This window comes from Scyliorhinus canicula, chromosome 5 (genome assembly GCF_902713615.1).
Source record: "Scyliorhinus canicula chromosome 5, sScyCan1.1, whole genome shotgun sequence".
NCBI lineage: Eukaryota > Metazoa > Chordata > Chondrichthyes > Carcharhiniformes > Scyliorhinidae > Scyliorhinus > Scyliorhinus canicula.
Genome location: NC_052150.1, coordinates 119,104,570 through 119,119,876, shown reverse-complemented (window position 1 = coordinate 119,119,876; position 15,307 = coordinate 119,104,570). Strand labels below are relative to the sequence as shown.

Sequence of the window (15,307 nt, the reverse complement as noted above, 5' to 3'; positions counted from 1 at the left end):
GGTACAGGCCTCCACGACCGATGAGCCCGATCCAGTTCATATTAGGAGGGATCCTCCCCCTGCCCCAATAGTTTCGTCAGTATAGCGACAAAATACTCTGTCGGCCTCGGCCCTTCAACTCCTTTGGGCAGCCCCACAATCGTCAAATTCTGTCGCCTGGATCTGTTTTCCAGGTCTTCCATTTTTCATCGCAGATCCTTGTTCACCTCTATCACCTTCCACATCTCCTTCCCCATCGAGGTAAGTTGATCACCGTGCTGCAACACCGTCTCCTCCACTTCCTTCAGTGCCTCCCCTTGTGCCTGCACCTCCGCCACTGCACTCGCCACCGCCGTCGTCACCGGGGAAATCGCCTCCTCCACCAGCACACTCAAAACCTCCCTCATCTCCTTCCTCATCGCCTCCAAGTGTCTTGTAAACTGCCTTTCGAATTCTGCAGCAATTACCTTGGTTATTTCTTCAGCCTTAAGCAATGCGGCCTCCCCTGGTGCTCCAGCCTCCTTTTTCCCTGGTGACCCCATGGTGACCGCTCCACTCCCTGATGGGCTTTCAGCTGCTTTTTTAACGGCCGTTTTCTTACTGATCCTTGACATCTTCTTCTGCTGTGCCTCCTCTGCGCCTTCTCCGTGCCTTTGATGCCTCCGTGGACCCTTGGACCGGGCTTAAAGCCACGAAAATGCCGTTCCCGAACGGGGCCTTCCGTTGCATGGCCACCTCCCGCCCGCCGTCACCGGAAGTCCCGGATTGTGTTTTTCTAAATATCTTGTTATTACATCCTTAATAATGAATTCTAACAATTTCCCAATAACCGATGTTAAACTAACTGGTCAGTAGTTTCCTACTTTCTGCCTGCCTCCCTTTGTGAATAAGGGCGTTATATTAGCATTTTCCCGATCCACTGGAACCTTTCTCGCATCCAGGAAATTTTGGAATATTATAACCAATGGATCCATTATCTCTGCTGCCACTTTCTTTAAGACCCCAGGATGTAAGCCTCCAGGCCTTGGGGACTGGACTGCCTTTAATGCCAATAGTTTGTTTAGTATTTGTTCCTTATGGTGATGATTTTTCCAGGTTCCACCCTTTCTATTACCTTTGCATTACCTGTTCCTATAAAGGATGGTACTAGTGTCCTCCACCGTGAAAACTGAAGCAAAATATTGATTTGGCATTTCTGCCTTCTCCACTACTAACTCCCCAGTCTCATCCACCAAGGGACCCACATTCACTTTAGCTACTCTCTTCCCTTTTATATACTTTCAGAAGCTTTTGCTATATTTTTTATATTTTGTGCCAGTTTTCTTTCACAATTTACCTTTGCTCTTTTTTTTTTTTTAAATAATTTTTATTGAAATTTTTCGATACAAACATTTACCCCTACTACATTTTAAATTATAACACAACAAATCCCCCCTGGAAAATCCTCCCCACGCCCTCCCCCGCGCGCACCCCCCACCCTCCCCCCCCCCCCCCCCCCGCGCTACCAGTCTAGCAACCAAACCGTTTTTCCCTTTCTGCCGATGGCCTCGGGCAGTCGTTGCCCGCGACCCCCCGCTGACGTGCTCCCTTCGTTGCTATCCCCCCCCCCCCCTCCTTTCCCCCCCCCCCCCCCTTTCTCCCCGGGTTGCTGCTGTTTCGGCCTCCAGTTCCTATCTCTGATCCAGAAAGTCAAGGAAGGGCTGCCACCGCCGGAAGAACCCCTGTACCGACCCTCTCAGGGCGAATTTGATTCTTTCCAATTGGATGAAGCTTGCCATGTCGTTTAACCAGGTGTTAACACTTGGTGGCCTTGTGTCCCTCCACTGAATCAAGATCCTTCTCCGAGCTACCAAGGACGCAAAGGCCAATATTCCGGCCTCACCTGCCTCCTGTACTCCTGGCTCCACCCCAACCCCAAAAATCGCTAGCCCCCACCCTGGTTTGACCCTGGTTCCCACCACTCTCGATACCGTCCCCGCCACCCCCTCCCAGAACTCTTCCAGTGCCGGGCACATCCAGAACATATGTACATGGTTCGCAGGGCTTCCCGAACACCTAACACACCTGTCCTCACCCCCGAAGAACCGACTCATCCTAGTCCCCGTCATATGGGCTCTGTGCAGCACCTTAAATTGGATGAGGCCCAACCTTGCGCACGACGACGACGAATTGACCCTCTCTAAGGCATCCGCCCATGTCCCATCTTCTATCTGCTCTCCCAGCTCCGCTTCCCACTTGTCTTTCAGCTCCTCTATCGATACCTCCTCCACCTCCTGCATTATTTTGTAGATGTCCGAGACCTTCCCTTCTCCGACCCAGACCCCTGACAGCACCCTATCACTCACCCCTCTATCGGGAAGCAAGGGAAATCCTTCCACCTGTCTACTACTACTCAAGTGAGTCTCCTGCAACATTGCCACATCCGCCTGCAGTCCCTTTAGGTGTGAAAAAACCCTTGCTCTCTTGACCGGCCCATTCAGCCCCCTCACGTTCCAAGTAACCAACCGGGTCGCGGAGCGACCTGTCCCTTTCCCCTGTCTATTAGCCATGTCCTGTCCCCTGTTCGCCCCGGGTCGACCCTCCCCTTCTGACCCGTTCCCCATGGCGATGGCCCCCCCCCTCTCTCCTCCCGTTCTTCCCTTCCCGTCCTCGGCCTTTCCAGCAGCAACCCGGTATCCCCCCCTAACCCCCCTTCCCCCCCCCCCCCCCCCCCCCCCCCCGGCTAGGACCCCTCCTAGCCGCGGTGTATCCACCATCGTACTCCCGAGAGTCAGCTGATTTTCGCTGACCCGGCTGCCCCTGCCACACTCCGACTCCTCCCGATGTGGGGGGGGAGGGGCCTCCCCCCCCCCCTTGCCATCCCTCTCTGACCCCGCTTCAGCGCGGGAAAAGCCGCCATTGCTGGCCACACCCCACTCTTCTCTCCTCCCCCTTCCTCCGTCCCGCGCGCGGGAAACAGGGGAAAGCCCGCGCTTTCGCCCGGCCACACCCTACCCCGCCATCTTCAATTCCACCCCCGTCCCCATCCAAGCCCATAAAAAAGCCCCCTTAAAACGAGAGGAAGAAAAAAGAGAAAAAGAAAACCCGCATAACCAACTTGCACCCCCCCCGTCCCGCCTCCCCAACTTAACAATATAACAATATAAATAACAAATCTCAAATAAATACATGAATACATAACTATGCCTGCATAACTAAATAACTACCCAATAATAACGTATTTAACCATCACCCTCCATCGAACAGAACAGTAACCATAACCCTTAAAGAACAGATCAAAAAAACAGTAAAAAAGCCCCCCCTACAACAACAATAATTAAGGGAAGTTGGCAACGGGAAGAGACACACAAAAAGGAACAAAGAAACCCCCCATAACACAAGTTTCAAAGAAACCAAACGATCCATCAACTTTAACCAAGTTCCGACCTGGCCTAAGAAAGACATGGGCCACTTGCTCAGTCAAGGGTACTCGGGCGGCCTCGACCGCCGGCGTTCCCAAGTTCTAGTTCAGGTCCAGCTTTTCCTCCCGAACAAAAGTCCATGCCTCCTCTGGGGTCTCAAAGTAATGGTGCTGGTCCTTGTAGGTGACCCACAAGCGCGCTGGCTGCAGCATTCCGAACTTGATCCTCTTTGCATGCAGCACCGCCTTCGTCCGGTTAAACCGGGCCCGCCGCTTTGCCACCTCCGCACTCCAGTCCTGATATATCCGCACCGTCGAATTCTCCATTTGCTGCTTTTCTCCCTCTTGGCCCACCTCAGCACTTTCTCCCGATCACAGAAACGCTGGAATCGCACCAGCACCGCCCTCGGGGGCTCGTTCGCCCTAGGCCGCCTAGCCATGACCCGATATGCTTCTTCCAGCTCCAGAGGCGATGGACCGGCCCCCTCTCCCATCAGGGAGCTCAGCATCTCCGCTACATATTTCGGGAGATCAGGCCCCTCCAGGCCTTCTGCTAGGCCCAGGATCCTCAAGTTCTTCCGCCTCATTCGAGTGTCCAGCTCCTCAAAGCGGCTCTGCCATTTCAGGTGGAGTGCCTCGTGCACCTCCACCTTTCCCACGAGGACCGTGGCCTCCTCCTCCCTTGCAGTCATCTCCTGCTGCAGCTCTCTTATCGACGCCTCTTGGGTCGCCTGGGCCCCCATCAGCCTTGTGGTCGTCGCGTTCATAGACTCTAAGAGTTCCACTTTCAGCTCCGTAAAACACCGGAGGAGAGCGGCCTGCTGCTCCTCCGCCCATTTTCTCCAATCTTCTAGTGCGCCACCGGCCGCCATTTTGGTCCTCTTCCCCCGCTTTTTTCGGGGAGCTGCTGCCGCTTTTTTTGTCGCCCCACTCCGAGTACCGACCATAAAGTTGGTCTCACTCTCCTCAGGGAGCCTTCCCCCACCGGGATTCGTCTTTACAGTACCGTCGGGGCCCTCCAATCGGCCCTTAAACACCTCTGTCGCAGGAGCTGCCAAATGTGCGACTTAGCTGGTCATAGCCGCAACCGGAAGTCACCTTTGCTCTTTTTAATTACTTTTTTTCAGCAACCTTAGAACATAGAACATTACAGTGCAGTACAGGCCCTTCTATCATGCTATGATAACTCTCCCTCTAGAGAATCCTTGACTATGACGTAATTAATTAATCCCTCCTCATTGCACAATATCAAATCCAGAAGCCTGTTACCTGGTTGGTTCCACAACATATTGCTCCAAGAAACAATCTCTAATACATTCAATGAACTCTCCCTCAAGGCTACCCTTGTGAATTTGATGAATCCAGTCTGATGCATATTAAAATCACCCATGATTATTGTTGTACCTTTCTTAAAGCCTCCAATATTTCCTGGTTTATACTGTGCTCCACTGCAGAACTAATGTTTGGGGACTGATCAATTACTCCCATCAGGGCCTTCTTTTGCTATTTCTTAATTCTACCCAGACCGATTCCACGTCTTGATCTCCAGTGTCGATATATGATTCCTCACTACAGCACTGATCCATTCCTTTACCAGCAAAGCTACACCACCTCCTTTATCTTTCTGTCTATCCTTCTGAAATACAGAGTACCCTTGGATATTCAACCCCAAGACCTGGTCTCCTTGTAACCATATCTCAGTAATCGCCACCAAATCATAACCCTTTGTCTCTCTTTGCGCTATTAGTTCATTAATTTGTTCTGAATGTTTTGTGCATGAGGTCATTAATTAACCCCTCCTCATTGCATAACATCAAATCCAGAAGCCTGCTCCCTGGCTCGTTCCACAACATATTGCTCCAAGAAACAATCTTCAAGTTTCTTCTGTTCAGACACAAAGCTTTCAGGTTTCTTCTAATACCAAATTTCCCTACTTGTGCAATATTATTCCCTAGGTGCAATATTACTTTCACACGTTCTGTCTTTTCCATTTTATTTTCTGGTAATAAACCACCTCATCATTAACCTGCACTCCTAGCATCTCCTTTAACTTTTGATTTTCAAATTTTCCATACAATTGAACCCAAAACAAACTTCAATTTAAACACAGAATTAACCACATCAGCAAGGAAATAGTTTTACAATTAACAGTTAAACAGTTCTTAAATAAAAGGAAAAACTTTACCTCACTATATACACATGCCACTGTATATTCCAATTACCAACCCAATGCAGTTCAAATGCCACTTATAAATAAAGTTAACAATCAAGGTTACTTGCTTCTCTGTGCAGACCTTTAGAGAAAGACCTTTTCAGGAACAACCTGAAAATCCTTCTGTCTTGGGGCCTCACGGTAGCATGGTGGTTAGCATCAATGCTTCACAGCTCCAGGGTCCCAGGTTCGATTCCCGGCTGGGTCACTGTCTGTGTGGAGTCTGCACGTCCTCCCCGTGTGTGCGTGGGTTTCCTCCGGGTGCTCCGGTTTCCTCCCACAGTCCAAAGATGTGCAGGTTAGGTGGATTGGCCATGCTAAATTGCCCGTAGTGTAAGGTTAATGGGGGGATTGTTGGGATACGGGTTACGTGGGTTTAAGTAGGGTGATCATTGCTCGGCACAACATCGAGGGCTGAAGGGCCTGTTCTGTGCTGTACTGTTCTATGTTCTATTGTCAGACTTTCAGCCTTTTGGCCAAGATCAAATGTAAGAAAAACCCAAGATGAAGTGCGATGCCTTGTTTTGTCAACTTGGATCTTGTGTTTCTCTCTTGTGGAGACCACGTATTGGATTAAATTTGAATTTTATTTGTTTTTGGAGCAAGCAATGAAACGGCTTAAGTGCTTGCCCTGTCCAATCTGCACATTGGCTTTGTAACCAAGAATTGGATTTTTTTTTTTAAATCCTGCAAAACTACAAACTAAACATAAACAATATTCCATTGGCCATCTCTCTGTAAACAAGTAAATGGTTAGAATCAATGATTACCTTATCTATGATCCCTTTATCACAGCAGACATACTATGTATTTTAAACCAGGGTTTTAAAAAAACATTAGAAGAAAATATAAAATATAATACAACAATTTCCTACATTCATCACAGTGTCAGTTTTCCTTTTATCTCATAGGTTTCAATTTTGCTCACAAGTCTATTGTTATGTGGTGTTTTATTGAATGTAATTTCAGACTATTTGCGCATCAATCTCACTACCTTCATTAATGCTCTTACTTTAAAAAACTCTGGTTGGCCCAACACAGTTAACCTTTAATAAACCCACAATGGCCATTATTTATTAACCTATATTTTTTTCTAAGTGAAACTTTGTCTCAGTTTATTGTTTAAACTTCTGTTCATCATCAATGACAGGCTGATTGGCTTATCTTTTTTTTTTGAAAAGCGGCATTACTCCCAAGGAGGATCAATAGATGGTGGGCAGACCCTCTGTTATCTCCGCCTTTGCTTCCATCAGCAATCTCAGATGCCTCCTGTCTGGGCCCAGTGACTTTCCTACTTTGAACCGTGCCAACTTAATTAACTCCAGTATCTTTATCTAGTTCAATTTCTCTAGTATTTCCTTCCTTTACAGTAACATTGATACCATTCTGTATTCAAGAAGGGCAAAATGTGCTCACTTCGCTACACCTCGGGCGCGATTCTCCGAAGCGGAGAGAAACAGCTGACGCGGAGTGAAACCCGGAGTGTTTCACTCCAGTATCGGAGGCTGCTCCTCGCCCCCTATTCTCTCCCCCCCCCCCCCTCCCCCCGGGGGGCTAGGAGCGGCGGTGTGCGAATCTCGGGCGCTGGGCCTTGACGCTTGCGTCAAAGCGGCGCGCCGAGAATGACGCGGCCGGTGGCGCCTAAGTGACGTCAGCCGTGCATGCGCAGGTTGGCTGGCTCCAACCCACGCATGCGCGGTTGCCGTCTTCCCCTCCGCTGCCCCGTAAGACATGGCGGCTTGATCTTGCGGGGCGGCGGAGGGAAAAGAGTGCGTTGTTTACAGACGCCGGCCTGACAATCGGTGGGCACCGATCGCAGGCCAGACATCTGATGAGCACGCCCGTGGTGCTCGATCCTCCCTCCGCCCCCCACAGGCCCCACACTTACCTGTCGCGCGCTGTTCACGTCGGCAGCGACCAGGTGTGGTTGGCGCCGGTGTGAACCGGTCGGGTTCGTCAGGCCACTCGGCCCATACGGGCTGGAGAATCGGCGGTCGCCGTGAAAGACGGCGAACGGCGATTCTCCGAGCGGCGTCACGCAAAACGCGACACGCCATTTTGGGGGGGGGTGGGAGAATCGCGGGAGTGCCAGGGTGGCGTGGCGTGATTCGCCCCGCCCTCCCGCGATTCTCCCACCCGGTGTGGGGAGCGGAGAATCGCGCCCCTTGTTTCCACAAGTTTTCCTTTCTTTGCTCCCTAATCAGCTCCCCTCTCCTTTGTATGGTCGGTTGGATTTTCCGCCTGTTCACTCTGGAGGGATTTGACGGTCCAGCCAACAGCACACCCCTGCTGCGTGGATTTCCCAGCGGCAAGTTAATGGGAAATCCTGTTGATAACAGCAAGACAAGAAGGTCCTGCTGCCGGCCACTGTCGAGCTGCAGAAGATGCTGCAGAGTGGGGGGTGGGGGGCAAGACGAAAATCCCAGTTGGTATCTAACTTACTCCCATAAACTCTCCTTGCCTCTTATTTTCTATTGTGTATGACTGTCTGTGCAGATGCTGCTTGGGAACAGTCTTTTCAAAACAGTTATTGCTAACTACTGTTACATTTTCCAATCTGTATGAGACCCATCAAGCCAAACCAATTATTTTGGAACAATCCATGTTTGTTGCTTGAAATTTTACCTTTCAATTTCTCTTTTTACAGGTGAAAGTAAATAACAGAACTACATACCAACTCCTTTAATCAGATGGCAATTACCAGGCTCAATTGGAACCAGTTCTCGGAATACACCCATCAATTTGCTGCAAACAAATGAAAAACAACATCAATTTAAAAATCTGTTCAAATATATTGCCATGGACTTTCAATTTATTGCTGCATTGGAGTTGTGTTAAACATTCTGTTCTGCAGTTTAAAATACAAGTTACTTACAAAAATATTGTTTAGTCAATACCATTTTTAGTCTGTTTCAGTAAATGTCTTAAAATGTGAAATCTTGTTATATCATCCATGCAACTATTAACTTTAAGTTGATTTTTTTTTTAAAGCCTTTGGTCTCTCCAGGGATTGTAACAAGAGTGCTGGGTATAGGTCAAATAAGCTAAATTCCATTTGATGTGCTGTTCAATTCACCTGCCATGAAAAATGAATGCATGCCAGTATTAGTATTGTATATGGAGCAATAGTTCTCAGTTATGATCTCCAGATTGTGCTATTTAAATATATCATGCAGGAAACTAATAGGTCACTTAAGACATCAAATGTCTATATAGTGAAAAATTCTAAAAACTTCATCTTTCATTCATGAACAATGGACATAATGTACAATGTTACTTAATAGACATTGGTCAGGAGGAAGCAGCTGGGATTAAGGTGTTCAATGTTAGTGATTCTCCCTCTTCCATTTCCTACATAGCAGCTGAACCAGTGGAATTTGCACAAAAGAGCAAATAACCACATGCAGGTTGTGTTTTAGTTACTTGTTTCCCAAAGTTCAAATTACAAGCAAATATTGAATATATTACAAAATAAGTCAACATGCAAGAAAATAATTGGCTAATGGTCCCCTTGTTATAACCAATGAAACCAAAGTATGTAGGCAGAATACAGACCATACTAAAACCAGCCCACACTTGGAAAACCCAAAGCAAATTAGTTTCTGAACAATCTGGAGTGCTAATAGCTACACTACAAAGCAACTTAACATAATCAGTCAAGCTCAATATAGGTCATTTAAGCTACAAGTGACATCAATTCATATGCATGGGGCCCATTTTCTGCAAAGAGAAGTTCGAGGCTGGTGCTGCTCATCAATTACTCAGCAACTTGGAAAACCAATAGTTTCACCACGGCATCACCAGCCAATCCGAGTCTATTTACCAGACAGCATCCTTTTCTCAGGTAGTACTGTATAAACTGTTGAGATAGTTTGAAATTTGCCATTCGTCCTGATGTGTTCAGATGTAAAGCTTGGCAACATGTCTGTCTTTTCAGAAGTGGTGGGGGTGAGCAGGAACACAGCGGGAGTGGGAAGGGGGAAGAGCGGGAACACAGCGGGCGCAGGGGGGGGAATGGGAACACAGCGGGAGTGGGAAGAGGGGGGAAGAGTGGGAACACAGCGGGAGCAGGGGGGAACGGGAACACAGCGGGAGTGGGAAGGGGGAAGAGCGGGAACACAGCGGGCGCAGGGGGGAACGGGAACACAGTGGGAAGAGGGGGGAAGAGGGGGGAAGAGTGGGAACACAGCGGGAGCAGGGGGGAACGGGAACACAGCGAGAGTGGGAAGGGGGAAGAGCGGGAACACAGCGAGAGCAGAGAGTGGGTGGGAACACAGCGGGAGCGGGGAGAGAGCAGGAACACAGGAGTGGGGGGGAACAGGAACACGGCGGAAGCGGGGAGGGCAAGGCAGCGGGAACACAGCGGGAGTGGGAAGGGGAAGAGCGGGAACACAGCAAGAGCAGGGGGTGGGCGGGAACACAGCAGGAGTGGAACAGTGGGAGTGGGGAGAGAGCGGGAACACAGCAGGAGCGTGGGGGCAAGGCAGCAGGAACACAGCGGGAGTGGGAAGGGGGGAAGAACATAGAACATAGAACAGTACAGCATAGAACAGGCCCTTCGGCCCTCGATATTGTGCCGAGCAATGATCACCCTACTCAAACCCACGTATCCACCCTATACCCGTAACCCAACAACCCCCCCTTAACCTTACATTTTAGGACACTACGGGCAATTTAGCATGGCCAATCCACCTAACCCGCACATCTTTGGACTGTGGGAGGAAACCGGAGCGCCCGGAGGAAACCCACGCACACACGGGGAGGACGTGCAGACTCCACACAGACAGTGACCCAGCCGGGAATCGAACCTGGGACCCTGGAGCTGTGAAGCATTTATGCTAACCACCATGCTACCGTGCTCCCCCAAGAGTGGGAACACAGCGAGAGCACGGAGTGGGCGGGAACACAGTGGGAGAGGGGGGAAAGGCAACGGGAATGCAGCGGGAGTGGGAAGGGGGAAGAGCGGGAACACAGCGAGAGCAGGGGTGGGTGGGAACACTGCGGGAGTGGAACAGCGGGAGCGGGGGGATAGCGGAAGCACAACAGGAGCACGGGGGGGAACAGGAACATGGCGGAAGCGGGGGGGGCAAGGCAGCGGGAACACAGCGGGAGTGGAACACAGCGGCAGCGTGGGGTAGTGCGGGAACACATGGAAGCGGGGGGGAGAGAGCGGAAACACAGCGGGAGTGGAGGGGGAGAGCGGGAGCACAGTGGGAGCGGGGGGAGAGTGGGAACACAGCGGGAGTGGAGGGGGAGAGCGGGAGCACAGTGGGAGTGGGGGGAGAGTGGGAACACAGCGGGAGTGGAGGGGGAGAGTGGGAGCACAGTGGGAGCGGGGGGAGAGAGTGGGAAGAAAGCGGGAACAGGAGGGGGAGAGCGGGAGCGGGAGTGGGGGGGAGAGCAGGAACACAGTGGGAGCGGAGGGGGGAGCGGGAACAAAGCGGGAGCGGGGCAAGGAGAGGGAGAGTGGAAACAGGGAGAAGAGAGTGGGAGTGAGGGGGGAGATTGGGAACACAGTGGGAGTGAGCGGGGAGAGAGCGGGAACACAGCGAGAATGGGGAGAGAGCGGGAACACAGCGAGAGCGGGGAGAGAGCGGGAACACAGCGGGAACAGCGAGAACGGGGAGAGAGCGGGAACACAGCGAGAATGGGGAGAGAGCGGGAACACAGCGAGAATGGGGACAGCAGGAACACGGCGAGAATGGGGAGAGTGGGAACACAGAGAACGGGGAGAGAGCGGGAACACAGTGGGATCGGGAGGGGAAGAGAGCGGGAACACAGCGAAGGCCGGGTGTGAGCGGGAACACAGCGAGAGTGGGGGGGAGAGAGCGGGGGGAGAGAGAGCGGGGGGAGAGAGAGCGGGGTGGAGAGAGCGGGGGGGGGGACAGTGGGAACACAGCGAGAGCGGGAATATGGGGAGAGCGGAACGCAGGGGGAGAGCGGGAACACAGCAAGAGCAGGGGGAGAGTGGGAACACAGTGGGAGCGGGGGGGAGAGAGCGGGAACACAGCGAGAGCGTGGGAGAGTGAGAATACAGCGAGGAGGGAGGGGGAGAACGGGAACACCGAGAGCGGGGAATACAGCGAGAGCGGGGAGAGAGTGGGAACACAGCGAGAGTGAGGAAAGAGTGGGAACACAGTGAGAGCGGGGAGTGGGAACACAGCGGGAGCTGGGGGAGCGCGGGAACACAGCGAGAGCGGGGAACACAGCGAGAGCGGGGAGAGTGAGAATACAGTGAGGGTTGGGGGGGAGAACGGGAACACCGAGAGCGGGGAACACAGCGAGAGCGGAGAGAGAGTGGGAACACAGTGAGAGCGGGGGAGCGGGAATATGGGGAGAGTGGGGTGAGAGCGGGAATATGGGGGGACAGCAGGAACACGGAGGGGGGGAGAGAGTGGGAACACAGTGAGAGCGGGGGAGCGGGAATATGGGGGGAGGGGGTGCTGGGGGAGGGGGCACGGGGAGGGGATGTTGGGGAGGGGGCACGGAGAGGGGGTGCTGGGGAGGGGGCACGGGGAGGGGGTGCTGGGGAGGGGTGTTGGGGAGGGTTTGGTGGGACAGCTTGCGGACAGCTTTGTGCTGTAACTCGGCTCCTTCCACAATGGGATTACCTGCACCGCTTTGACGGTGGCACTTTGCCCTCACACGCTCCGCTTTGCGGGGCCAGAACTTCCCAACCCTCCAGCTGGAAAACAAATCCCCTCAGTTCTCGCTTTCCCACTTTACCAGAAATCCACGAGCTGGTATACGACCACAGAGAGGATCCCGATGCAAACAGCGACTTTTAGCAGCTTCGCCATGGCCAGGCACAGCTCTGCGATCAGTCAGCAGGGCGTCCCCCACCTTTCCCTCCTCCCCCACAGACCGCCTCAAACTGCTGAGCAGCTGAATAACACTGATAACCTTGATGTGGAGATGCCGGCGTTGGACTGGGGTGAGCACAGTAAGAAGTCTTACAACACCAGGTTAAAGTCCAACAGGTTTGTTTCAAACACGAGCTTTCGGAGCACGGCTCCTTCTTCAGGTGAATGGAAAGGCTTGTTCCAGAAATGTTTATATAGACACAGTCAGAGATGCCCCGGAATGCGAGCACCTGCAGGCAATCAAATCATCAAAGATGCAGAGAGAGAGGTAACTCCAGGTTAAAGAGGTGTGAATTGTCCCAAGCCAGTTCAGTCGGTAGGCCTCTGCAAGTCCAGGCTTGTTGGTGGGGGCCGAATGTAATGCGACATGAATCCCAGATCCCGGTTGAGTCCGCATTCATGCGTGCGGAACTTAGCTATAAGTTTTTGCTCAGCAATTTTGCGTTGTCGCGTCTCCTGAAGGCCTCCTTGTAGAATGCTGACCCGGAGATCAGAGGCTGAATGTCCTTGACTGCTGAAGTGTTCCCCAACTGGAAGGGAACAGTCCTGCCTGTTGATAGTCGCACGATGCCCGTTTATTCGTTGTCGCAGTGTCTGCATGGTCTCGCGAGACCATGCAGACACTGCGACAACGAATAAACGGGCATCGTGCGACTATCAACAGGCAGGACTGTTCCCTTCCAGTTGGGGAACACTTCAGCAGTCAAGGACATTCAGCCTCTGATCTCCGGGTCAGCATTCTACAAGGAGGCCTTCAGGAGACGCGACAACGCAAAATTGCTGAGCAAAAACTTATAGCTAAGTTCCGCACGCATGAATGCGGACTCAACCGGGATCTGGGATTCATGTCGCATTACATTCGGCCCCCACCAACAAGCCTGGACTTGCAGAGGCCTACCGACTGAACTGGCTTGGGACAATTCACACCTCTTTAACCTGGAGTTACCTCTCTCTCTGCATCTTTGATGATTTGATTGCCTGCAGGTGCTCGCATTCCGGGGCATCTCTGACTGTGTCTATATAAACATTTCTGGAACAAGCCTTTCCATTCACCTGAAGAAGGAGCCGTGCTCCGAAAGCTCGTGTTTGAAACAAACCTGTTGGACTTTAACCTGGTGTTGTAAGACTTCTTACTGATAACCTTGGCAGCACTTAGTTGGTTTATATGTAAGCGGCATTTACTGCCTGAATTGGTTGATTACAATGTCTGAACTTGTGTCAAAAGCAGAAAATATTGCACAGCCACAGCAGGTCTGACAGTCACCCAGACTCCTCACATGGGGCTGGATTCTCCAAGTTTCTGTCCTGACCCCGCAGGGCGTGGAAACGGTGGCATTTTACAACCGAAAAATTGGCGTAAAACAATAATAATAATCTTCTATTGTCACAAGTATGAAGTTACTGTGAAAAGCCTCTAGTCGCCACATTCCAGCGCCTGTTCGGGTAAGCTGGTATGTGAATTGAACCCGCGCTGCTGCCCTTGTTCTGCAACACAAACCAACCATCTAGCTCACTGAACTAATCGGCCACCGTGGTGGTGGTGGTGGTGGTGGGGGGCTAGCAGGCAGGCAGCGTAGAGCACCCAATATGGCAAACGGGCATTCTCCGGCCGATTGCTGAATGAGAGTACAGGGTCGGAGACCGGAGAATCCCACCCGTTCGCACTTTTCTCTCTCCACAGATGCTGTTAGACCTGCTGAGATTGTCCAGTATTTTCTGTTCCTGTTTCAGATTCCAGCATCCGCAGCAATTTGCTTTTATCTGAATTACGTTTCCTGTGAAAATGTAACATGTTGGCAAGGATACTGAGAATCCTTGCAAACGAGCTTTCTTGAACAACAGTAAGTGATTTATTAGAACTAAAAACTGGGGAAACTAAATACAGCAACAGGAGTTGAAAAACAGGTTTTTCTCCTTGATTCCTGGATCCTCGCTAACTCGGGCCCCAGGGTGTGTGCTATCTTCCCATTGCCTCATGCGCTCTGATCTGATAGGCCCTGGGTAGGTCATGTGCCTGATGACCGACCGCCCCTTATAGGGGCCACTTTACAACACTCAAACTGGTGCATTTGACTGCCCAAACCTCATTTTGAGTCAGCCATTCTGCTAATTTGCTATTTTGCCTGTCTTACATCTTTTGAATTCTGCGACCAGTGGGAGTAGGAATGTAGAAACAGCCATACAGCCCATCGAGCCTACTCAGCCATTCAATATGATCAGCCATGAGTCATAATATCCACTCATGTATATAATACAGGCAGTGATTGACACACAGGATGACCAATGAACACACAACACAGAACAACCAATCACCAGACAAGACACCACCACTATAAAGCCCACAGGGCATTAAGACTCTCTCTCTCTCTCGGGACCCAGATACTGAGACAGTCAGAGTGCACAAGTTAGTGGGCATTATTGCCATATGATAGCTAGTAAGTCTGGTCGAGCTAGTAAGAGGTCATCAGTAGGATTAGTAGAGTGTCAACCCACAGCTGAACATGTACAGCAATTCATAGTTAAATAAAACCGTGTTGGATCATCTCCAGTGTTAGATGTTTGTTTCTAGATTCCCTGCAGTCAACGTCGAACCAACCTGCCTAACACATCATGGTACCAGAATGCTATTAATCCTGCCAAACCTACCTCGAGTGAATCTGCAACGACCAGCAAGCGGCCATCCAGCGAAATGGAAAAGATCCAGCCTCCTCCGCAGCTCCGCATCTCCGGCAACCTTGCCGCCAATTGGAAAATCTTCAAGCAAAAGTTCCTCCTGTATATCGAGGTCTCCGACCTCGAGGCAGAATCAGATTCAAGGAAGATCGCACTATTTCTCTCGACCGTGGGGGATCA

At 51.2% G+C, this 15,307-nt stretch overlaps 1 protein-coding gene and 1 long non-coding RNA gene across 2 annotated transcripts in view; one reads left to right on the top strand and one right to left on the bottom strand.

The window, feature by feature from the left end:
* The window catches only part of LOC119966212, a 40,685-nt gene extending 32,241 nt beyond the window's left edge, over positions 1-8,444 (top strand). The window contains exon 3 of the long non-coding RNA XR_005460696.1: positions 8,239-8,444. This is a non-coding gene — a long non-coding RNA (uncharacterized LOC119966212). The remainder of the gene's footprint in view (positions 1-8,238) is intronic.
* The window catches only part of LOC119966210 (serum paraoxonase/arylesterase 2-like), an 88,599-nt gene extending 76,105 nt beyond the window's left edge, over positions 1-12,494 (bottom strand). Inside the window, exons 1-2 of the mRNA XM_038797546.1 lie at positions 12,318-12,494; positions 8,266-8,336 (exon numbers count right to left, since the gene is read on the bottom strand). Of these exons, the coding sequence (XP_038653474.1) occupies positions 8,266-8,336; positions 12,318-12,391 (145 nt within the window). The 5' untranslated portion in view covers positions 12,392-12,494. The remainder of the gene's footprint in view (positions 1-8,265; positions 8,337-12,317) is intronic.
* Between the last annotated feature and the right edge of the window lie 2,813 nt (positions 12,495-15,307).